Source organism: Pseudophryne corroboree, chromosome 1 (genome assembly GCF_028390025.1).
Source record: "Pseudophryne corroboree isolate aPseCor3 chromosome 1, aPseCor3.hap2, whole genome shotgun sequence".
NCBI classification, from domain to species: Eukaryota; Metazoa; Chordata; class Amphibia; order Anura; family Myobatrachidae; genus Pseudophryne; species Pseudophryne corroboree.
In genome coordinates, this window is record NC_086444.1 from 1244824244 (window position 1) to 1244850045 (window position 25802).

At 52.4% G+C, this 25802-nt stretch overlaps 1 protein-coding gene across 7 annotated transcripts in view; it reads right to left on the reverse strand.

Annotated features, from left to right (window-relative positions):
- RTKN (rhotekin) overlaps positions 1-25802 on the reverse strand; it is a 286830-nt gene that overhangs the window by 38973 nt on the left and 222055 nt on the right. For all 7 annotated transcript variants that reach the window (XM_063925607.1, XM_063925598.1, XM_063925617.1 and 4 more), the window contains 3 exons: positions 25166-25283; positions 9807-10019; positions 9617-9711 (listed from right to left, as the gene is read on the reverse strand). In XM_063925607.1, the coding sequence (XP_063781677.1) occupies positions 9617-9711; positions 9807-10019; positions 25166-25283 (426 nt within the window). The remainder of the gene's footprint in view (positions 1-9616; positions 9712-9806; positions 10020-25165; positions 25284-25802) is intronic.

A 25802-nucleotide genomic window follows, 5' to 3' on the forward strand; every position in this document is an offset into this window, starting at 1 on the left:
GGGGAAGAGATGTGGAATGACAGGGAACTGTGGGGATGAGACGTGGAATGACAGGGAACTGTGGGGATGAGACGTGGAATGACAGGGAACTGTGGGGATGAGACTTGGAATGACAGGGAACTGTGGGGATGAGACTTGGAATGACAGGGACTGCGTGGATGAGACGTGGAATGACAGGGAACTGTGGGGATGAGACTTGGAATGACAGGGAACTGTGGGGATGAGACGTGGAATGACAGGGACTGTGGGGAAGAGATGTGGAATGACAGGGAACTGTGGGGATGAGACTTGGAATGACAGGGAACTGTGGGGATGAGACTTGGAATGACAGGGAACTGTGGGGATGAGACTTGGAATGACAGGGACTGCGTGGATGAGACGTGGAATGACAGGGAACTGTGGGGATGAGACTTGGAATGACAGGGAACTGTGGGGATGAGACGTGGAATGACAGGGACTGTGGGGAAGAGATGTGGAATGACAGGGAACTGTGGGGATGAGACGTGGAATGACAGGGAACTGTGGGGATGAGACTTGGAATGACAGGGAACTGTGGGGATGAGACTTGGAATGACAGGGACTGCGGGGATGAGACGTGGAATGACAGGGACTGCGGGGATGAGACGTGGAATGACAGGGAACTGTGGGTATGAGACTTGGAATGACGGTGACTGTGGGGATGAGACGTGGAATGACAGGGACTGTGGGGATGAGACGTGGAATGACAGGGAACTGTGGGGATGAGACGTGGAATGACAGGGAACTGTGGGGATGAGACTTGGAATGACGGTGACTGTGGGGATGAGACGTGGAATGACAGGGAACTGTGGGGATGAGACTTGGAATGACGGTGACTGTGGGGATGAGACGTGGAATGACAGGGAACTGTGGGGATGAGACTTGAAATGATGGTGACTGTGGGGATGAGACGTGGAATGATGGTGACTGTGGGGATGAGACGTGGAATGACAGGGACTGTGGGGATGAGACGTGTAATGATGGTGACTGTGGGGATGAGACGTGGAATGATGGTGACTGTGGGGATGAGACGTGGAATGACAGGGACTGTGGGGATGAAACGTGGAATGATGGTGACTGTGGGGATGAGACGTGGAATGATGGTGACTGTGGGGATGAGACGTGGAATGATGGTGACTGTGGGGATGAGACTTGGAATGATGGTGACTGTGGGGATGAGACGTGGAATGATGGTGACTGTGGGGATGAGACGTGGAATGATGGTGACTGTGGGGATGAGACGTGGAATGATGGTGACTGTGGGGATGAGACTTGGAATGATGGTGACTGTGGGGATGAGACGTGGAATGATGGTGACTGTGGGGATGAGACATGGAATGATGGTGACTGTGGGGATGAGACGTGGAATGACAGGGACTGTGGGGATGAGACGTGGAATGACAGGGACTGTGGGGATGAAACGTGGAATGACAGGGACTGTGGGGATGAGATGTGGAATGACAGGGATGAGACGTGGAATGACAGGGAACTGTGGGGATGAGACTTGGAATGACGGTGACTGTGGGGATGAGACGTGGAATGACAGGGAACTGTGGGGATGAGACTTGGAATGATGGTGACTGTGGGGATGAGATTTGAATGACGGTGACTGTGGGGATGAGACGTGGAATGACAGGGACTGTGGGGATGAGACGTGTAATGATGGTGACTGTGGGGATGAGGCGTGGAATGACAGGGACTGTGGGGATGAAACGTGGAATGATGGTGACTGTGGGGATGAGACGTGGAATGATGGTGACTGTGGGGATGAGACGTGGAATGATGGTGACTGTGGGGATGAGACGTGGAATGATGGTGACTGTGGGGATGAGACGTGGAATGATGGTGACTGTGGGGATGAGACGTGGAATGATGGTGACTGTGGGGATGAGACGTGGAATGACAGGGAACTGTGGGGATGAGACGTGGAATGACAGGGAACTGTGGGGATGAGACTTGGAATGACGGTGACTGTGGGGATGAGACGTGGAATGACAGGGAACTGTGGGGATGAGACTTGGAATGACGGTGACTGTGGGGATGAGACGTGGAATGACAAGGAACTGTGGGGATGAGACTTGGAATGACGGTGACTGTGGGGATGAGACGTAGAATGACAGGGACTGTGGGGATGAGATTTGAATGACGGTGACTGTGGGGATGAGACGTGTAATGATGGTGACTGTGGGGATGAGATTTGAATGACGGTGACTGTGGGGATGAGACGTGTAATGATGGTGACTGTGGGGATGAGACGTGGAATGATGGTGACTGTGGGGATGAGACGTGGAATGACAGGGATTGTGGGGATGAAACGTGGAATGATGGTGACTGTGGGGATGAGACGCGGAATGATGGTGACTGTGGGGATGAGACTTGGAATGATGGTGACTGTGGGGATGAGACGTGGAATGATGGTGACTGTGGGGATGAGACGTGGAATGATGGTGACTGTGGGGATGAGACTTGGAATGATGGTGACTGTGGGGATGAGACGTGGAATGACAGGGACTGTGGGGATGAGACGTGGAATGACAGGGACTGTGGGGATGAAACGTGGAATGACAGGGACTGTGGGGATGAGATGTGGAATGACAGGGATGAGACGTGGAATGACAGGGAACTGTGGGGATGAGACTTGGAATGACGGTGACTGTGGGGATGAGACGTGGAATGACAGGGAACTGTGGGGATGAGACTTGGAATGATGGTGACTGTGGGGATGAGATTTGAATGACGGTGACTGTGGGGATGAGACGTGGAATGACAGGGACTGTGGGGATGAGACGTGTAATGATGGTGACTGTGGGGATGAGACGTGGAATGATGGTGACTGTGGGGATGAGGCGTGGAATGACAGGGACTGTGGGGATGAAACGTGGAATGATGGTGACTGTGGGGATGAGACGTGGAATGATGGTGACTGTGGGGATGAGACGTGGAATGATGGTGACTGTGGGGATGAGACGTGGAATGATGGTGACTGTGGGGATGAGACGTGGAATGATGGTGACTGTGGGGATGAGACGTGGAATGATGGTGACTGTGGGGATGAGACGTGGAATGACAGGGAACTGTGGGGATGAGACGTGGAATGACAGGGAACTGTGGGGATGAGACTTGGAATGACGGTGACTGTGGGGATGAGACGTGGAATGACCGGGAACTGTGGGGATGAGACTTGGAATGACGGTGACTGTGGGGATGAGACTTGGAATGACGGTGACTGTGGGGATGAGACTTGGAATGACGGTGACTGTGGGGATGAGACGTAGAATGACAGGGACTGTGGGGATGAGATTTGAATGACGGTGACTGTGGGGATGAGACGTGTAATGATGGTGACTGTGGGGATGAGACGTGGAATGATGGTGACTGTGGGGATGAGACGTGGAATGACAGGGATTGTGGGGATGAAACGTGGAATGATGGTGACTGTGGGGATGAGACGCGGAATGATGGTGACTGTGGGGATGAGACTTGGAATGATGGTGACTGTGGGGATGAGACGTGGAATGATGGTGACTGTGGGGATGAGACGTGGAATGATGGTGACTGTGGGGATGAGACTTGGAATTATGGTGACTGTGGGGATGAGACGTGGAATGATGGTGACTGTGGGGATGAGACGTGTAATGATGGTGACTGTGGGGATGAGACGTGGAATGATGGTGACTGTGGGGATGAGACGTGGAATGATGGTGACTGTGGGGATGAGACGTGTAATGATGGTGACTGTGGGGATGAGACGTGGAATGATGGTGACTGTGGGGATGAGACGTGGAATGACAGGGACTGTGGGGATGAGACGTGGAATGACAGGGACTGTGGGGATGAAACGTGGAATGACAGGGACTGTGGGGATGAGATGTGGAATGACAGGGATGAGACGTGGAATGACAGGGACTGTGGGGATTAGATGTGGAATGACGGAGACTGTGGGGATGAGACGAGGAATGACAGTGACTGTGGGGATGAGACGTGGAATGACAGGGACTGTGGGGAAGAGATGTGGAATGATAGGGAACTGTGGGGATGAGACGTGGAATGACAGGGAACTGTGGGGATGAGACGTGGAATGACAGGGAACTGTGGGGATGAGACTTGGAATGACAGGGAACTGTGGGGATGAGACTTGGAATGACAGGGACTGCGTGGATGAGACTTGGAATGACAGGGAACTGTGGGGATGAGACGTGGAATGACAGGGACTGTGGGGAAGAGATGTGGAATGACAGGGAACTGTGGGGATGAGACTTGGAATGACAGGGAACTGTGGGGATGAGACTTGGAATGACAGGGAACTGTGGGGATGAGACTTGGAATGACAGGGAACTGTGGGGATGAGACTTGGAATGACAGGGAACTGTGGGGATGAGACGTGGAATGACAGGGAACTGTGGGGATGAGACGTGGAATGACAGGGAACTGTGGGGATGAGACTTGGAATGACAGGGAACTGTGGGGATGAGACTTGGAATGACAGGGAACTGTGGGGATGAGACGTGGAATGACAGGGACTGTGGGGAAGAGATGTGGAATGACAGGGAACTGTGGGGATGAGACTTGGAATGACAGGGAACTGTGGGGATGAGACTTGGAATGACAGGGAACTGTGGGGATGAGACTTGGAATGACAGGGACTGCGTGGATGAGACGTGGAATGACAGGGAACTGTGGGGATGAGACTTGGAATGACAGGGAACTGTGGGGATGAGACGTGGAATGACAGGGACTGTGGGGAAGAGATGTGGAATGACAGGGAACTGTGGGGATGAGACGTGGAATGACAGGGAACTGTGGAGATGAGACTTGGAATGACAGGGAACTGTGGGGATGAGACTTGGAATGACAGGGACTGCGGGGATGAGACGTGGAATGACAGGGACTGCGGGGATGAGACGTGGAATGACAGGGAACTGTGGGTATGAGACTTGGAATGACGGTGACTGTGGGGATGAGACGTGGAATGACAGGGACTGTGGGGATGAGACGTGGAATGACAGGGAACTGTGGGGATGAGACGTGGAATGACAGGGAACTGTGGGGATGAGACTTGGAATGACGGTGACTGTGGGGATGAGACGTGGAATGACAGGGAACTGTGGGGATGAGACTTGGAATGACGGTGACTGTAGGGATGAGACGTGGAATGACAGGGAACTGTGGGGATGAGACTTGGAATGATGGTGACTGTGGGGATGAGATTTGAATGACGGTGACTGTGGGGATGAGACGTGGAATGATGGTGACTGTGGGGATGAGACGTGGAATGATGGTGACTGTGGGGATGAGACGTGGAATGACAGGGACTGTGGGGATGAAACGTGGAATGATGGTGACTGTGGGGATGAGACTTGGAATGATGGTGACTGTGGGGATGAGACGTGGAATGATGGTGACTGTGGGGATGAGACGTGGAATGATGGTGACTGTGGGGATGAGACGTGGAATGATGGTGACTGTGGGGATGAGACTTGGAATGATGGTGACTGTGGGGATGAGACGTGGAATGATGGTGACTGTGGGGATGAGACTTGGAATGATGGTGACTGTGGGGATGAGACGTGGAATGATGGTGACTGTGGGGATGAGACGTGTAATGATGGTGACTGTGGGGATGAGACGTGGAATGATGGTGACTGTGGGGATGAGACGTGGAATGACAGGGACTGTGGGGATGAGACGTGGAATGACAGGGACTGTGGGGATGAAACGTGGAATGACAGGGACTGTGGGGATTAGATGTGGAATGACGGAGACTGTGGGGATGAGACGTGGAATGACAGTGACTGTGGGGATGAGACGTGGAATGACAGGGACTGTGGGGATTAGATGTGGAATGACGGAGACTGTGGGGATGAGACGTGGAATGACAGGGAACTGTGGGGATGAGACTTGGAATGACAGGGACTGTGGGGATGAGACGTGGAATGACAGGGACTGCGGGGATGAGACGTGGAATGACAGGGACTGCGGGGATGAGACGTGGAATGACAGGGAACTGTGGGGATGAGACGTGGAATGACAGGGACTGTGGGGATGAGACTTGGAATGACTGTGACTGTGGGGATGAGACGTGGAATGATGGTGACTGTGGGGATGAGACGTGGAATGATGGTGACTGTGGGGATGAGACTTGGAATGATGGTGACTGTGGGGATGAGACTTGGAATGATGGTGACTGTGGGGATGAGACGTGGAATGATGGTGACTGTGGGGATGAGACTTGGAATGATGGTGACTGTGGGGATGAGACTTGGAATGATGGTGACTGTGGGGATGAGACGTGGAATGATGGTGACTGTGGGGATGAGACGTGGAATGATGGTGACTGTGGGGATGAGACTTGGAATGATGGTGACTGTGGGGATGAGACGTGGAATGATGGTGACTGTGGGGATGAAACGTGGAATGACGGTGACTGTGGGGATGAGACGTGGAATGATGGTGACTGTGGGGATGAGATGTGGAATGATGGTGACTGTGGGGATGAGACTTGGAATGATGGTGACTGTGGGGATGAGACGTGGAATGATGGTGACTGTGGGGATGAGACGTGGAATGATGGTGACTGTGGGGATGAGACGTGGAATGATGGTGACTGTGGGGATGAGACGTGGAATGATGGTGACTGTGGGGATGAGACGTGGAATGACAGGGACTGTGGGGATGAGACGTGGAATGACAGGGACTGTGGGGATGAGATGTGGAATGACAGGGATGAGACATGGAATGACAGGGACTGTGGGGATGAGATGCGGAATGATGGTGACTGTGGGGATGAGACGTGGAATGACAGGGACTGTGGGGATGAGATGGGGAATGACAGGGACTGTGGGGATGAGATGGGGAATGACAGGGACTGTGGGGATGAGACGTGGAATGACAGGGAACTGTGGGTATGAGACGTGGAATTACAGGGAACTGTGGGGATGAGACGTGTAATGATGATGACTGTGGGGATGAGACGTGGAATGACGGTGACTGTGGGGATGAGACGTGGAATGACAGGGACTGTGGGGATGAGATGTGGAATGACAGGGACTGTGGGGATGAGATGTGGAATGACAGGGATGAGACGTGGAATGACAGGGACTGTGGGGATGAGATGTGGAATGATGGTGACTGTGGGGATGAGACGTGGAATGACAGGGACTGTGGGGATGAGATGGGGAATGACAGGGACTGTGGGGATGAGACATGGAATGACAGGGACTGTGGGGATGAGATGTGGAATGACAGGGATGAGACGTGGAATGATGATGACTGTGGGGATGAGACGTGGAATGACAGGGACTGTGGGGATGAGATGTGGAATGACGGAGACTGTGGGGATGAGACGTGAAATGACAGGGACTGTGGGGATGAGATGGGGAATGACAGGGACTGTGGGGATGTGACGTGGAATGACGGGTACTGTGGGGATGAGACGTGGAATGACGGGGACTGTGGGGATGAGATGGGGAATTACAGGGACTGTGGGGATGAGACGTGGAATGACGGGGACTGTGGGGATGAGATGGGGAATTACAGGGACTGTGGGGATGAGATGGGGAATTACAGGGACTGTGGGGATGAGACGTGGAATGACGGGGACTGTGGGGATGAGATGGGGAATTACAGGGACTGTGGGGATGTGACGTGGAATGACGGGGACTGTGAGGATGAGACGTGGAATGACGGGGACTGTGGGGATGAGATGGGGAATTACAGGGACTGTGGGGATGTGACGTGGAATGACGGGGACTGTGAGGATGAGACGTGGAATGACGGGGACTGTGGGAATGAGACGTGGAATGACGGGTACTGTGGGGATGAGACGTGGAATGACAGGGACTGTGGGGATGAGACGGGGAATGACGGGGACTGTGGGGATGAGACGTGGAATGACAGGGACTGTGGGGATGAGATGGGTTATGACAGGGACTGTGGGGATGAGATGGGGAATGACAGGGACTGTGGGGATGAGACGTGTAATGACGGTGACTGTGGGGATGAGACGTGGAATGACAGGGAACTGTGGGGATGAGACGTGGAATGACAGGGACTGTGGGGATGAGACGTGGAATGACAGGGAATTGTGGGGATGAGACGTGGAATGACAGGGACTGTGGGGATGAGACGTGGAATGACGGTGACTGTGGGGATGAGACATGGAATGACAGGGATGAGACGTGGAATGACAGGGACTGTGGGGATGAGATGTGGAATGATGGTGACTGTGGGGATGAGATGTGGAATGATGGTGACTGTGGGGGTGAGACGTGGAATGACGGGGACTGTGGGGATGAGATGTGGAATGATGGGAACTGTGGGAATTAGACGTGGAATGACAGGGACTGTGGGGATGAGACGTGGAATGATGGGGACTGTGGGGATGAGACGTGGAATGACAGGGACTGTGGGGATGAGACGTGGAATGACAGTGACTGTGGAGATGAGATGTGGAATGACAGGGACTGTAGGGATGAGACGTGGAATGATGGGAACTGTGGGAATTAGACGTGGAATGACAGGGACTGTGGGGATGAGACGTGGAATGATGGTGACTGTGGGGAAGAGACGTGGAATGACGGTGACTGTGGGGATGAGACGTGGAATGATGATGACTGTGGGGATGAGACGTGGAATGACAGGGACTGTGGGGATGAGATGGGGAATTACAGGGACTGTGGGGATGTGACGTGGAATGACGGGGACTGTGGGGATGAGACGGGGAATGACGGGTACTTTGGGGATGAGACGTGGAATGACCGGGACTGTGGGGATGAGACGGGGAATGACGGGTACTGTGGGGATGAGACGTGGAATGACAGGGACTGTGGGGACTGTGGAAAGGAGACTTATGTCACGTCCCCATGGGTTATGATGTGTCGGAGATGATCCAATATGGCGTCCTTGGATGCAGTTCGGATTATTAATGTATGCTGGAGGTGTGACGCCCCCTATTGCCGCATTACCATATTAGCGCTATCGCTGATGGTTCCATGTAAGCAGCCGCACTATGTGCACCTTATGGGGCTGATTCAGAGTTGGGAACAAAGCAAAATAAAAAGCAAATGAGGTCACACCTGGAACAAACCATGGTGCAATATGGGGGGGATGTTTTACTTTGCATGCAGGGTAAATACTGGCTGCTTGTGCATGTAGCTCCCAGGTGCTGGCAGCTTTATTCTGGTCTGGATCACTTGCGGGGCGGGCTGTGGCGGCTATGTGACATCACAAGCAGCTGTGGCCCGGCGACGGTGACCAGCCGGGAGGGGGATGGGACCCGGCAGGCGAGGCGGCCTTGCCCTGTGTTGCGTGGCGCCCCGCATGCTAGAGAAAGGAGTTGTAGTTTTCTGCAACTCAAGGTGAATCTGGACCAAAGTAACGACTTACACAATGTTGTGGAGAATGGAAGGGTAAAGTTATTCGCAGATTACCCTGGTGATGCCACGGAGGACCACTAGGTGGTGCTCTTATCACTGTCAGACTGTGACACCATTGCATAATGCACTATAGCACTTATTACATCATCATGCCTCTGTGAGGTCACTAATGCAGATCAGAGCGTCATTTCTGCGGCAGCTGAGGCTCAGCTACCTGGACTTACCTGAGCTGTTATTTGTGAGGTCGTGTGTGCGGAAACCGTCCTGTACATCTGCCAGGGTCATTTTGGTGTGTGCCAGGAGCTGGAATTTAGGGCCCCTGTAATAAGTGACAAGGATCATATAATATATATATATAACATACAGGTACCAGCCCGGAACCCATCCCAGCTGGATATTGTGCTATACACTCACGGTACATTGGGGGTCGGCAGTAGGATGGGGATTCCGCCACCGTTGTTGCATGCTCCATCTATAGCGCCTCGTACTCTGCGGCCAGAGGATCTCCCCAGGGAGCTGCTCAGCTTGGTGGACAGTCTTCGTGGAGTCCCAGAGAGTGAGAAGTCTTCATCCATGGCGCAACTGTACAACTGGAGACTGAGCTCAAACCCGGGGTCCACGTCCGAACTAGAGACACACAAGCACAGAACAATGGTAGACCGGGCTATACTGGAGGGTCGGGGTGGTAATACAGGCGGTGCTGGTGTTAGGCTGGGAGGTAATACAGGTGGTACTGGTGTTAGGCAGGTGGTAATACAGGCGGTGCTGGTGTTAGGCTGGGTGGTAATACAGGTGGTGCTGGTGTTAGGCTGTGTGGTAATACAGGCGGTGCTGGTGTTAGGCTGGGTGGTAATACAGGCGGTGCTGGTGTTAGGCTGGGTGGTAATACAGGTGGTGCTGGTGTTAGGCTGTGTGGTAATACAGGCGGTGCTGGTGTTAGGCTGGGTGGTAATACAGGTGGTACTAGTGTTAGGCTGGGTGGTAATACAGGTGGTGCTGGTATTAGGCAGGCGGTAATACAGGCAGTGCTGGTGTTAGGCTGGGTGGTAATATAGGTGGTGCTGGTATTAGGCAGGCGGTAATACAGGCGGTGCTGGTGTTAGGCTGGGTGGTAATACAGGTGGTGCTGGTATTAGGCAGGCGGTAATACAGGCGGTGCTGGTGTTAGGCTGGGTGGTAATACAGGCGGTACTGGTATTAGGCTGGGTGGTAATACAGGCGGTGCTGGTGTTAGGCTGGGTGGTAATACAGGCGGTGCTGGTGTTAGGCTGTGTGGTAATACAGGCAGTGCTGGTGTTAGGCTGGGTGGTAATACAGGCGGTGCTGGTGTTAGACTGGGTGGTAATACAGGCGGTACTGGTGTTAGGCTGGGTGGTAATACAGGCGGTGCTGGTGTTAGGCTGGGTGGTAATACAGGCGGTGCTGGTGTTAGGCTGGGTGGTAATACAGGTGGTGCTGGTGTTAGGCTGTATGGTAATACAGGCGGTGCTGGTGTTAGGCTGGGTGGTAATACAGGTGGTGCTGGTGTTAGGCTGTATGGTAATACAGGCGGTGCTGGTGTTAGGCTGGGTGGTAATACAGGTGGTACTGGTGTTAGGCTGGGTGGTAATACAGGCAGTGCTGGTGTTAGGCAGTGTGGTAATACAGGCGGTGCTGGTGTTAGGCTGTATGGTAATACAGGCGGTGCTGGTGTTAGGCTGGGTGGTAATACAGGCAGTGCTGGTGTTAGGCTGTATGGTAATACAGGCGGTGCTGGTGTTAGGCTGGGTGGTAATACAGGCGGTGCTGGTGTTAGGCTGGGTGGTAATACAGGTGGTGCTGGTGTTAGGCTGGGTGGTAATACAGGCGGTGCTGGTGTTAGGCTGTATGGTAATACAGGCGGTGCTGGTGTTAGGCAGTGTGGTAATACAGGCGGTGCTGGTGTTAGGCTGTATGGTAATACAGGCGGTACTGGTGTTAGGCTGGGTGGTAATACAGGCAGTGCTGGTGTTAGGCTGTATGGTAATACAGGTGGTACTGGTGTTAGGCAGGGTGGTAATACAGGCGGTGCTGGTGTTAGGCTGGGTGGTAATACAGGCGGTGCTGGTGTTAGGCTGGGTGGTAATACAGGTGGTGCTGGTGTTAGGCTGGGTGGTAATGCAGGCGGTGCTGGTGTTAGGCTGGGTGGTAATACAGGCGGTGCTGGTGTTAGGCTGGGTGGTAATACAGGCGGTACTGGTGTTAGGCTGTGTGGTAATACAGGCGGTGCTGGTGTTAGGCTGGGTGGTAATACAGGCGGTGCTGGTGTTAGGCTGGGTGGTAATACAGGCGGTGCTGGTGTTAGGCTGGGTGGTAATACAGCTGGTGCTGGTGTTAGGCTGGGTGGTAATACAGGCGGTACTGTTGTTAGGCTGTGTGGTAATACAGGCGGTACTGGTGTTAGGCTGTGTGGTAATACAGGCGGTGCTGGTGTTAGGCTGGGTGGTAATACAGGTGGTGCTGGTGTTAGGCTGGGTGGTAATACAGGCGGTGCTGGTGTTAGGCTGGGTGGTAATACAGGCGGTACTGGTGTTAGGCTGGGTGGTAATACAGGTGGTGCTGGTGTTAGGCTGGGGGGTAATACAGGCGGTGCTGGTGTTAGGCTGTATGGTAATACAGGCGGTGCTGGTATTAGGCTGGGTGGTAATACAGGCGGTGCTGGTGTTAGGCTGGGTGGTAATACAGGCGGTGCTGGTGTTAGGCTGGGTGGTAATACAGGTGGTGCTGGTGTTAGGCTGGGTGGTAATACAGGCGGTGCTGGTGTTAGGCTGGGTGGTAATACAGGCGGTGCTGGTGTTAGGCTGGGTGGTAATACAGGTGGTGCTGGTGTTAGGCTGGGTGGTAATGCAGGCGGTGCTGGTGTTAGGCTGGGTGGTAATACAGGCAGTGCTGGTGTTAGGCTGGGTGGTAATACAGGCGGTACTGGTGTTAGGCTGTGTGGTAATACAGGCGGTGCTGGTGTTAGGCTGGGTGGTAATACAGGCGGTGCTGGTGTTAGGCTGGGTGGTAATACAGGCGGTGCTGGTGTTAGGCTGGGTGGTAATACAGCTGGTGCTGGTGTTAGGCTGGGTGGTAATACAGGCGGTACTGGTGTTAGGCTGTGTGGTAATACAGGCGGTACTGGTGTTAGGCTGTGTGGTAATACAGGCGGTGCTGGTGTTAGGCTGGGTGGTAATACAGGTGGTGCTGGTGTTAGGCTGGGTGGTAATACAGGCGGTGCTGGTGTTAGGCTGGGTGGTAATACAGGTGGTACTGGTGTTAGGCTGTGTGGTAATACAGGCGGTGCTGGTGTTAGGCTGGGTGGTAATACAGGTGGTGCTGGTGTTAGGCTGTGTGGTAATACAGGCGGTGCTGGTGTTAGGCTGGGTGGTAATACAGGTGGTGCTGGTGTTAGGCTGTGTGGTAATACAGGCGGTGCTGGTGTTAGGCTGGGTGGTAATGCAGGCGGTGCTGGTGTTAGGCTGGGTGGTAATACAGCTGGTGCTGGTGTTAGGCTGGGTGGTAATACAGGCGGTACTGGTGTTAGGCTGTGTGGTAATACAGGCGGTGCTGGTGTTAGGCTGGGTGGTAATACAGGTGGTGCTGGTGTTAGGCTGTGTGGTAATACAGGCGGTGCTGGTGTTAGGCTGTGTGGTAATACAGGTGGTTCTGGTGTTAGGCTGGGTGGTAATACAGACAGTGCTGGTGTTAGGCTGGGTGGTAATACAGGCGGTGCTGGTGTTAGGCTGGGTGGTAATACAGGTGGTGCTGGTGTTAGGCTGGGTGGTAATACAGGTGGTGCTGGTGTTAGGCTGTGTGGTAATACAGGCGGTGCTGGTGTTAGGCTGGGTGGTAATACAGGTGGTGCTGGTGTTAGGCTGGGTGGTAATACAGGCGGTGCTGGTGTTAGGCTGGGTGGTAATACAGGTGGTGCTGGTGTTAGGCTGGGTGGTAATACAGGCGGTGCTGGTGTTAGGCTGGGTGGTAATACAGGCGGTGCTGGTGTTAGGCTGGGTGGTAATACAGGTGGTGCTGGTGTTAGGCTGTGTGGTAATACAGGCGGTGCTGGTGTTAGGCTGGGTGGTAATACAGGCGGTGCTGGTGTTAGGCTGGGTGGTAATACAGGTGGTGCTGGTGTTAGGCTGGGTGGTAATACAGCTGGTGCTGGTGTTAGGCTGGGTGGTAATACAGGCGGTACTGGTGTTAGGCTGTGTGGTAATACAGGCGGTGCTGGTGTTAGGCTGGGTGGTAATACAGGTGGTGCTGGTGTTAGGCTGTGTGGTAATACAGGCGGTGCTGGTGTTAGGCTGGGTGGTAATACAGGTGGTGCTGGTGTTAGGCTGGGTGGTAATACAGGTGGTGCTGGTGTTAGGCTGGGTGGTAATACAGGTGGTGCTGGTGTTAGGCTGGGTGGTAATACAGGCGGTGCTGGTGTTAGGCTGGGTGGTAATACAGGCGGTGCTGGTGTTAGGCTGGGTGGTAATACAGGCGGTGCTGGTGTTAGGCAGGGCGATAATACAGGCGGTGCTGGTGTTAGGCAGGGCGGTAATACAGGTGGTACTGGTGTTAGGCTGTGTGGTAATACAGACAGTGCTGGTGTTAGGCTGGGTGGTAATACAGACAGTGCTGGTGTTAGGCTGGGTGGTAATACAGGCGGTGCTGGTGTTAGGCTGGGTGGTAATACAGGTGGTGCTGGTGTTAGGCTGGGTGGTAATACAGGCGGTGCTGGTGTTAGGCTGGGTGGTAATACAGGCGGTGCTGGTGTTAGGCTGGGTGGTAATACAGGTGGTGCTGGTGTTAGGCTGGGTGGTAATACAGGCGGTGCTGGTGTTAGGCTGGGTGGTAATACAGGTGGTGCTGTTGTTAGGCTGGGTGGTAATACAGACAGTGCTGGTCTTAGGCTGGGTGGTAATACAGGCGGTGCTGGTGTTAGGCAGTGTGGTAATACAGACAGTGCTGGTGTTAGGCAGGGTGGTAATACAGGTGGTGCTGGTGTTAGGCTGTGTGGTAATACAGGCGGTGCTGGTGTTAGGCTGGGTGGTAATACAGGCGGTGCTGGTGTTAGGCTGGGTGGTAATACAGGTGGTGCTGGTGTTAGGCTGGGTGGTAATACAGGCGGTGCTGGTGTTAGGCAGGGTGGTAATACAGGTGGTACTGGTGTTAGGCTGTGTGGTAATACAGGTGGTGCTGGTGTTAGGCAGGGCGATAATACAGGCGGTGCTGGTGTTAGGCAGGGCGGTAATACAGGTGGTACTGGTGTTAGGCTGGGTGGTAATACAGGCGGTGCTGGTGTTAGGCAGGGTGGTAATACAGGCGGTGCTGGTGTTAGGCAGGGCGGTAACACAGGTGGTGCTGGTGTTAGGCAGTGTGGTAATACAGGCGGTGCTGGTGTTAGGCTGGGTGGTAATACAGGTGGTGCTAGTGTTAGGCTGGGTGGTAATACAGGCGGTGCTGATGTTAGGCTGGGTGGTAATACAGGCGGTGCTGGTGTTAGGCTGGGTGGTAATACAGGCGGTGCTGATGTTAGGCTGGGTGGTAATACAGGCGGTGCTGGTGTTAGGCTGGGTGGTAATACAGGCGGTGCTGGTGTTAGGCTGGGTGGTAATACAGGCGGTGCTGATGTTAGGCTGGGTGGTAATACAGGCAGTGCTGGTGTTAGGCTGGGTGGTAATGCAGGCGGTGCTGGTGTTAGGCTGGGTGGTAATACAGGCGGTGCTGGTGTTAGGCTGGGTGGTAATACAGGCGGTGCTGGTGTTAGGCTGGGTGGTAATACAGGCGGTGCTGGTGTTAGGCTGGGTGGTAATACAGGTGGTGCTGGTGTTAGGCTGGGTGGTAATACAGGCGGTGCTGGTGTTAGGCTGGGTGGTAATGCAGGTGGTGCTGGTGTTAGGCTGGGTGGTAATACAGGCGGTGCTGGTGTTAGGCTGGGCGGTAATACAGGTGGTACTGGTGTTAGGCTGGGTGGTAATACAGGCGGTGCTGGTGTTAGGCTGGGTGGTAATACAGGTGGTACTGGTGTTAGGCTGGGTGGTAATACAGGTGGTGCTGGTGTTAGGCTGGGTGGTAATACAGGCGGTGCTGGTGTTAGGCTGGGTGGTAATACAGGTGGTGCTGGTGTTAGGCTGGGTGGTAATACAGGCGGTGCTGGTGTTAGGCTGGGTGGTAATACAGGTGGTGCTGGTGTTAGGCTGGGTGGTAATACAGGTGGTGCTGGTGTTAGGCTGGGTGGTAATGCAGGCGGTGCTGATGTTAGGCTGGGTGGTAATACAGGCGGTGCTGGTGTTAGGCTGGGTGGTAATACAGGTGGTGCTGGTGTTAGGCTGGGTGGTAATACAGGCGGTGCTGGTGTTAGGCTGGGTGGTAATGCAGGCGGTGCTGGTGTTAGGCTGTGCGGTAATACAGGTGGTACTGGTGTTAGGCTGGGTGGTAATACAGGCGGTGCTGGTGTTAGGCTGGGTGGTAATACAGGTGGTACTGGTGTTAGGCTGGGTGGTAATACAGGTGGTGCTGGTGTTAGGCTGGGTGATAATACAGGTGGTGCTGGTGTTAGGCTGGGTGGTAATACAGGCGGTGCTGGTGTTAGGCTGTGTGGTAATACAGGTGGTGCTGGTGTTAGGCTGGGTGGTAATACAGGCGGTACTGGTGTTAGGCTGGGTGGTAATACAGGCGGTGCTGGTGTTAGGCTGTGTGGTAATACAGGTGGTGCTGGTGTTAGGCTGGGTGGTAATACAGGCGGTACTGGTGTTAGGCTGGGTGGTAATACAGGCGGTGCTGGTTTTAGGCTGGGTGGTAATACAGGCGGTACTGGTGTTAGGCTGGGTGGTAATACAGGTGGTGCTGGTGTTAGGCTGGGTGGTAATACAGGTGGTGCTGGTTTTAGGCTGGGTGGTAATACAGGCGGTGCTGGTGTTAGGCTGTGCGGTAATACAGGTGGTGCTGGTTTTAGGCTGGGTGGTAATACAGGTGGTGCTGGTGTTAGGCTGGGTGGTAATACAGGTGGTGCTGGTGTTAGGCTGTGCGGTAATACAGGTGGTGCTGGTGTTAGGCTGTGCGGTAATACAGGTGGTGCTGTGTTAGGCTGGGTGGTAATACAGGTGGTGCTGGTGTTAGGCTGTGTGGTAATACAGGTGGTGCTGGTGTTAGGCAGGGTGGTAATACAGGCGGTGCTGGTTTTAGGCTGGGTGGTAATACAGGCGGTGCTGGTGTTAGGCTGGGTGGTAATACAGGTGGTACTGGTGTTAGGCTGGGTGGTAATACAGGTGGTGCTGGTGTTAGGCTGGGTGGTAATACAGGCGGTGCTGGTGTTAGGCTGGGTGGTAATACAGGCGGTGCTGGTGTTAGGCTGGTGGTAATACAGGCGGTGCTGGTGTTATGCAGGTGGTAATACAGGCAGTGCTGGTGTTATGCAGGTGGTAATGCAGGCGGTGCTGGTGTTAGACTGGGTGGTAATACAGGCGGTGCTGGTGTTAGGCAGGGTGGTAATACATGCGGTACTGGTGTTAGGCTGGGTGGTAATACAGGTGGTGCTGGTGTTAGGCTGGGTGGTAATACAGGTGGTACTGGTGTTAGGCTGGGTGGTAATACAGGCGGTGCTGGTGTTAGGCTGGGTGGTAATACAGGCAGTACTGGTGTTAGGCTGGGTGGTAATACAGGCGGTGCTGGTGTTATGCAGGTGGTAATACAGGCAGTGCTGGTGTTATGCAGGTGGTAATGCAGGCGGTGCTGGTGTTAGGCTGGGTGGTAATACAGGCGGTGCTGGTGTTAGGCAGGGTGGTAATACAGGCGGTACTGGTGTTAGGCTGGGTGGTAATACAGGTGGTGCTGGTGTTAGGCTGGGTGGTAATACAGGCGGTACTGGTGTTAGGCTGGGTGGTAATACAGGCGGTGCTGGTGTTAGGCTGGGAGGTAATACAGGTGGTGCTGGTGTTAGGCTGGGTGGTAATACATGCGGTGCTGGTGTTAGGCTGGGGGGTAATACAGGTGGTGCTGGTGTTAGGCTGGGTGGTAATACAGGCGGTACTGGTGTTAGGCAGGGCGGTAATACAGGCGGTGCTGGTGTTAGGCAGGGCGGTAATACAGGCGGTGCTGGTGTTAGGCAGGGCGGTAATACACGGTCCAGTCACATTATTTTGACCACCTCCTACATGTGACGTCTGCAGCACGTAACCCATGAAATATGTCACGTGCCGTGCGCTGGCTTGGTGTGTATACAAGGTGTGTTATAGGCCGTCTGCACACATATCACTTGTTGCTGGCTTGGTGTGTATACAAGGTGTGTGATAGGCCGTCTGCACACATATTACACGTTGCTGGCTTGGTGGGTATATAAGGTGTGTGATAGGACGTCTGCCCACATATCACTCGTTGCTGGCTTGGTGGGTATATAAGATGTGTGATAGGCCGTCTGCACACATATCACACGTTGCTGGCTTGGTGGGTATATAAGGTGTGTGATAGGCCGTCTGCACACATATCACTCGTTGCTGGCTTGGAGGGTATATAAGGTGTGTGATAGGCCGTCTGCACACATATTACAAGTTGTTGGCTTGGTGGGTATATAAGGGGTGCTATAGGCTGTCTGCACACATATCACTCGTTGCTGGCTTGGTGGGTATAAGGTGTGTGATAGGCCGTCTGTACACATATCACTCGTTGCTGGCTTGGTGGGTATATAAGGTGTGTGATATGCCGTCTGCACAAATATCACTCTTTGCTGGCTTGGTGGGTATATAAGGTGTGTGATAGGCCGTCTACACACATATCACACGTTGCTGGCTTGGTGGGTATATAAGGTGTGATAGGCCATCTGCACACACATCACTCGTTGCTGGCTTGGTGGGTATATAAGGTGTGTGATAGACCGTCTGCACATATATCACACAATGCTGGCTTGGTGGGTATATAAGGTGTGTGAGAGGCCGTCTGCACACATATCACTCGTTGCTGGCTTGGTGAGTACATAAGGTGTGTGATAGGCCGTCTGCACACATATCACTCGTTGCTGGCTTGGTGGGTATATAAGGGGTGTGATAGGCCGTCTGCACATATATCACACGTTGCTGGCTTGGTGGGTATATAAGGTGTGTGATAGGCCGTCTGCACACACATCACTTGTTGCTGGCTTAGAAGGTATATAAGGTATGTGATAGGCCGTCTGCACACATATCACTCGTTGCTGGCTTGGTGGGTATATAAGGTGTGCGATAGGCCATCTGCACACATATCACTCGTTGCTGGCTTGGTGGGTATATTAGGCGTGGGATAGGCCATCTGCACACATATCAATCATTGCTGGTGATAGGCCGTCAGCACACATATCACACGTTGCTGACTTGGTGGGTATATAAGGTGTGTGATAGGCCGTCTGCACACATATCACTCGTTGCTGGCTTGGTGGATATATAAGGCATGTGATAGGCCGTCTGCACACATATTACTCGTTGCTGGCTTGGTGGGTATATAAGGGGTGTGATAGGCCGTCTACACACATATCACACGTTGTTGGCTTGGTGGGTATATAAGGTGTGTGATATGTCGTCTGCACACATATCACTCGTTGCTGGCTTGGTGGGTATATAAGGGGTGCTATAGGCCGTCTGCACACATATCACTCGTTGCTGGCTTGGTGGGTATATAAGGTGTGCGATAGGCCGTCTGCACACATATCACTCGTTGCTGACTTGGTGGGTATATAAGGTGTGTGATAGGCCGTCTACACACATATCACACGTTGCTGGCTTGGTGGGTATATAAGGGGTGCTATAGGCCGTCTGCACACATATCGCTCATTGCTGGCTTGGTGGGTATATAAGGTGTGTGATAGGCTGTCTGCACACATATCACAAGTTGCTGGCTTGGTGGGTATAGTAGGTGTGGGATAGGCCATCTGCACACATATCACTCGTTGCCGGCTTGGTGGGTATATAAGGTGTGTGATAGGCCGTCTGCTCACATATCACTCCTTACTGGCTTGGTGGGTATATAAGGTGTGTGATAGGCCGTCTGCACACATATCACACGTTGCTGGCTTGGTGGGTATATAAGGCGTGGGATATGCCGTCTGCACACATCACTCGTTGCTGGCTTGGTGGGTATATAAGGCGTGGGATAGGCCATCTGCACACATATCACACGTTGCTGGCTTGGTGGGTATATAAGGGGTGTGATAGGCAGTCTGCACACACATCACTCGTTGCTGGCTTGGTGGGTATATAAGGTGTGTGATAGGCTGTCTGCACACATATCAAACGTTGCTGGCTTGGTGGGTATATAAGGTGTGTGATAGGCCGTCTGTACACATATCACTCGTTGCTGGCTTGGTGGGTATATAAGGCGTGGGATAGGCCGTCTGCACACATATCACACGTTGCTGACTTGGTGGGTATATAAGGTGTGTGATAGGCTGTCTGCACACATATCAAACGTTGCTGGCTTGGTGGGTATATAAGGTGTGTGATAGGCTGTCTGTACACATATCACTCGTTGCTGGCTTGGTGGGTATATAAGGCGTGGGATAGGCCGTCTGCACACATATCACACGTTGCTGACTTGGTGGGTATATAAGGTGTGTGATAGGCCGTCTGCACACATATCACTCGTTGCTGGCTTGGAGGGTATATAAGGTGTGTGATAGGCCGTCTGCACATATATCACTCGTTGCTGGCTTGGTGGGTATATAAGGCGTGGGATAGGCCGTCTACACACATATCACACGTTGCTGACTTGGTGGGTATATAAGGTGTGTGATAGGCCGTCTGCCCACATATCACTCGTTGCTGGCTTGGTGGGTATATAAGGTGTGCGATAGGCCGTCTGCACACATATCACACGTTGCTGGCTTGGTGGGTATATAAGGGGTGGGATGTGGGATAGGCCGTCTACACACATATCACACGTTGTTGGCTTGGTGGGTATATAAGGTGTGTGATAGGCCGTCTGCACACATATCACTCGTTGCTGGCTTGGTGGGTATATAAGGTGTGTGATAGGCCGTCTGCACACATATCACTCGTTGCTGGCTTGGTGGGTATATAAGGTGTGTGATAGGCCGTCTGCACACATATTACTCGTTGCTGGCTTGGTGGGTATATAAGGCATGTGATAGGCCGTCTGCACACATATCACTCGTTGCTGGCTTAGTGGGTATATAAGGCGTGGGATAGGCCGTCTGCACACATATCACTCGTTGTTGGCTTGGTGTGTATATAAGGTGTGTGATAGGCCATCTGCACACATATTACTTGTTGCTGGCTTGGTGGGTATATAAGGGGTGATAGGCCATCTGCACACATATCACTCGTTGCTGGCTTGGTGGGTATATAAGGTGTGTGATAGGCCATCTGCACACATATCACTCGTTGCTGGCTTGGTGGGTATATAAGGTGTGTGATAAGCCGTCTGTACACATATTACTTGTTGCTGGCTTGGTGGGTATATAAGGGGTGATAGGCCATCTGCACACATATCACTCGTTGCTGGCTTGGTGGGTATATAAGGTGTGTGATAGGCCATCTGCACACATATCACTCGTTGCTGGCTTGGTGGGTATATAAGGTGTGTAATAGGCCATCTGCACACATATCACTCGTTGCTGGCTTGGTGGGTATATAAGGTGTGTGATAGGCCGTCTGCACACATATCACTCGTTGCTGGCTTGGTGGGTATATAAGGTGTGTGATAGGATGTCTGCACACATATCACTCGTTGCTGGCTTGGTGGGTATATAAGGTGTAGGATAGGCCGTCTGCACACATATCACTCGTTGCTAGTTTAGTGGGTATATAAGGTGTGTGATAGGCCGTCTGTACACATATCACTCGTTGCTAGCTTAGTGGGTATATAAGGTGTGTGATAGGCCGTCTGCACACATATCACTCTTTGCTGGCTTGGTGGGTGTTTAAAGTGTGCGATAAGCCGTCTGCACACATATCACACGTTGCTGGCTTGGTGGGTATATAAGGTTTACGATAGGCCGTCTGCACACATATCACTCGTTGCTGACTTGGTGGGTATATAAGGTGTGTGATAGGCCGTTTGCACACATATCACTCGTTGCTGGCTTGGTGGGTATATAAGGTGTGTGATAGGCCATCTGCACACATATCACTCGTTGCTGGCTTGGTGGGTATATAAGGTGTGTGATAGGATGTCTGCACACATATCACTCGTTGCTGGCTTGGTGGGTATATAAGGTGTAGGATAGGCCGTCTGCACACATATCACTCGTTGCTAGTTTAGTGGGTATATAAGGTGTGTGATAGGCCGTCTGTACACATATCACTCGTTGCTAGCTTAGTGGGTATATAAGGTGTGTGATAGGCCGTCTGCACACATATCACTCTTTGCTGGCTTGGTGGGTGTTTAAAGTGTGCGATCAGCCATCTGCACACATATCACACGTTGCTGGCTTGGTGGGTATATAAGGTTTGCGATAGGCCATCTGCACACATATCACTCGTTGCTGACTTGGTGGGTATATAAGGTGTGTGATAAGTCGTCTGCACACATATCACTCGTTGCTGGCTTGGTGGGTATATAAGGTGTGCGATAGGCCGTCTGCACACATATCACTCGTTGCTGACTTGGTGGGTATATAAGCTGTGTGATAAGTCGTCTGCACACATATCACTCGTTGCTGGCTTGGTGGGTATATAAGGTGTGTGATAGGCCGTCTGCACACATATCACTCGTTTCTGGCTTGGTGGGTATATAAGGTGTGCGATAGGCCGTCTGCACACATATCACTCGTTGCTGGTTTGGTGGGTATATAAGGTGTGTGATAAGTCGTCTGCACACATATCACTCGTTGCTGGCTTGGTGGGTATATAAGGTGTGTGATAAGCCGTCTGCACACATATCACTCGTTGCTGGCTTGGTGGGTATATAAGGTGTGTGATAGGCCGTCTGCACACATATCACTCGTTTCTGGCTTGGTGGGTATATAAGGGGTGTGATAGGCCGTCTGCACACATATCACTCGTTGCTGGCTTGGTGGGTATATAAGGGGTGTGATAGGCCGTCTGCACACATATCACACGTTGCTGGCTTGGTGGGTATATAAGGTGTGTGATAGGCCGTCTGCACACATATCACTCGTTGCTGGCTTGGTGGGTATATAAGGGGTGTGATAGGCCGTCTGCACACATATCACACGTTGCTGGCTTGGTGGGTATATAAGGGGTGTGATAGGCCGTCTGCACACATATCACACGTTGCTGGCTTGGTGGGTATATAAGGGGTGTGATAGGCGGTCTGCACACATATCACTCGTTGCTGGCTTGGTGGGTATATAAGGGGTGTGATAGGCCGTCTGCACACATATCACTCGTTGCTGGCTTGGTGGGTATATAAGGTGTGTGATAGGTCGTCTGCACACATATCACACGTTGCTGGCTTGGTGGGTATATAAGGGATGTGATAGGCCCTTCTGCACACATATCACTTGTTGCTGGCTTGGTGGGTATATAAGAGGTGTAATGGGCCATCTGCACACATATCACACGTTGCTGGCTTGGTGGGTATATAAGGGGTGTGATAGGCCGTCTGCACACATATCACACGTTGCTGGCTTGGTGGGTATATAAGGGGTGTGATAGGCCGTCTGCACACATATCACTCGTTGCTGGCTTGGTGGGTATATAAGGGGTGTGATAGGCCGTCTGCACACATATCACACGTTGCTGGCTTGGTGGGTATATAAGGGGTGTGATAGGCCGTCTGCACACATATCACACGTTGCTGGCTTGGTGGGTATATAAGGGGTGTGATAGGCCGTCTGCACACATATCACTCGTTGCTGGCTTGGTGGGTATATAAGGGGTGTGATAGGCCGTCTGCACACATATCACACGTTGCTGGCTTGGTGGGTATATAAGGTGTGTGATAGGTCGTCTGCACACATATCACACGTTGCTGGCTTGGTGGGTATATAAGGGATGTGATAGGCCCTTCTGCACACATATCACTCGTTGCTGGCTTGGTGGGTATATAAGAGGTGTAATGGGCCATCTGCACACATATCACACGTTGCTGGCTTGGTGGGTATATAAGGGGTGTGATAGGCCGTCTGCACACATATCACACGTTGCTGGCTTGGTGGGTATATAAGGTGTGTGATAGGTCGTCTGCACACATATCACACGTTGCTGGCTTGGTGGGTATATAAGGTGTGATAGGCCGTCTGCACACATATCACTCGTTGCTGGCTTGGTGGGTATATAAGGTGTGTGATAGGTCGTCTGCACACATATCACACGTTGCTGGCTTGGTGGGTATATAAGGGATGTGATAGGCCCTTCTGCACACATATCACTCGTTGCTGGCTTGGTGGGTATATAAGAGGTGTAATGGGCCATCTGCACACATATCACACGTTGCTGGCTTGGTGGGTATATAAGGGGTGTGATAGGCCGTCTGCACACATATCACACGTTGCTGGCTTGGTGGGTATATAAGGGGTGTGATAGGCCGTCTGCACACATATCACTCGTTGCTGGCTTGGTGGGTATATAAGGGGTGTGATAGGCCGTCTGCACACATATCACACGTTGCTGGCTTGGTGGGTATATAAGGGGTGTGATAGGCCGTCTGCACACATATCACACGTTGCTGGCTTGGTGGGTATATAAGGGGTGTGATAGGCCGTCTGCACACATATCACTCGTTGCTGGCTTGGTGGGTATATAAGGGGTGTGATAGGCCGTCTGCACACATATCACACGTTGCTGGCTTGGTGGGTATATAAGGTGTGTGATAGGTCGTCTGCACACATATCACACGTTGCTGGCTTGGTGGGTATATAAGGGATGTGATAGGCCCTTCTGCACACATATCACTCGTTGCTGGCTTGGTGGGTATATAAGAGGTGTAATGGGCCATCTGCACACATATCACACGTTGCTGGCTTGGTGGGTATATAAGGGGTGTGATAGGCCGTCTGCACACATATCACACGTTGCTGGCTTGGTGGGTATATAAGGGGTGTGATAGGCCGTCTGCACACATATCACTCGTTGCTGGCTTGGTGGGTATATAAGGGGTGTGATAGGCCGTCTGCACACATATCACACGTTGCTGGCTTGGTGGGTATATAAGGGGTGTGATAGGCCGTCTGCACACATATCACTTGTTGCTGGCTTGGGTAAAAGGGGCATTTTATCCGAGTTACAGAAAGGGATAATTATCGGCTTTCGGGCCAAGGGTGACGGTATTTCTGACACAGCGCAGTGTGTGACCTGTCCGCATGCTGCTGCGGTGAAGGTGTATCGTGACTGGACAAATGGCGCCAGTGCGAATAACCAACATGGAAACTGCGGAGCACCATGTGCCATTGATGTGGGAGGTGAACGTCGGCTACGAAAGTGCGTGAGGGGAGACCGACACGCTACAGCGGAGCAGCTCACCGTCACAATGACCCAGGAGGGGCTACGAGACGTGTGTCTAACGCGGTTACTCCGGCTACTAGCTGGTGCTTATAATAATGTCACCGCACCGTGTATAGCAGTTGTGATTTTATAGTGGCCTCTGTATTTGTCCTCATTATAATGAGATATATTTTATTATGTATTTGGCATGTTATTGCATCTCTTTGTGCAGCACATGATACAGATCTTTGTCCTGTTTTCCCTGAATACATTTGTTTGTGTAGTGGCAGCACCCCCGAGCCTAGATATTCCGGTACATACTAGAATCGTCCGATATGGCAATAGGGGTTACAATCTATTTCTTGTGCCGTTAATCTATCCTCTTGTATATCATTATAATAAGATATCACTCACAACACAATGGCATTTTCAAAGCAGATGTCTGTGGACGTCCGATCCACAAAAACCATTTCTGTGTCATAGACCTCCCCTCGGATCTGCAGAGCGCAGAACACAGCGCATCGATGGAGCTCTGCAACATAGAGAAGGCGAGAAAGCAGATAACGTATTATACAGAGAATGTGACTGAGCCCACTACAAAGACCAGCAATCCCACAGCTATTTGTTATAAGGAGACTGATGTAGGGAATAACGTTGTACTTTATAAAGCGGCACCTGAAGGACAAAGCCACGAAGTTCTCTCTGCCTAGTATCTGCAGTGACCAGACCTCATGGAGGAAAGAGGCATCAATGTGTTTAGGTTGCATGCCTCCATCATGACCTTCAGTAAGGTTTCTGGAGACCTCTTTCTATGACCAGGACCAAATTCACGTCTACAAGTCCACAGACCATGAGCAGGTGACCATCAGATATTAGAGAGAAGAGCCACCCCAAGCTGTGACCTGATTGTCATCTCACTGACAGACCATGAGGGCCACAGCTCACATATTGTCTCCACAAGAGGATTGAAGCATCTACTCGCCGTTATACGCCACACTGATGTGACAAATGATATATCCCAAATAAGGCTCTGGGAATGTGACTTTAGTGG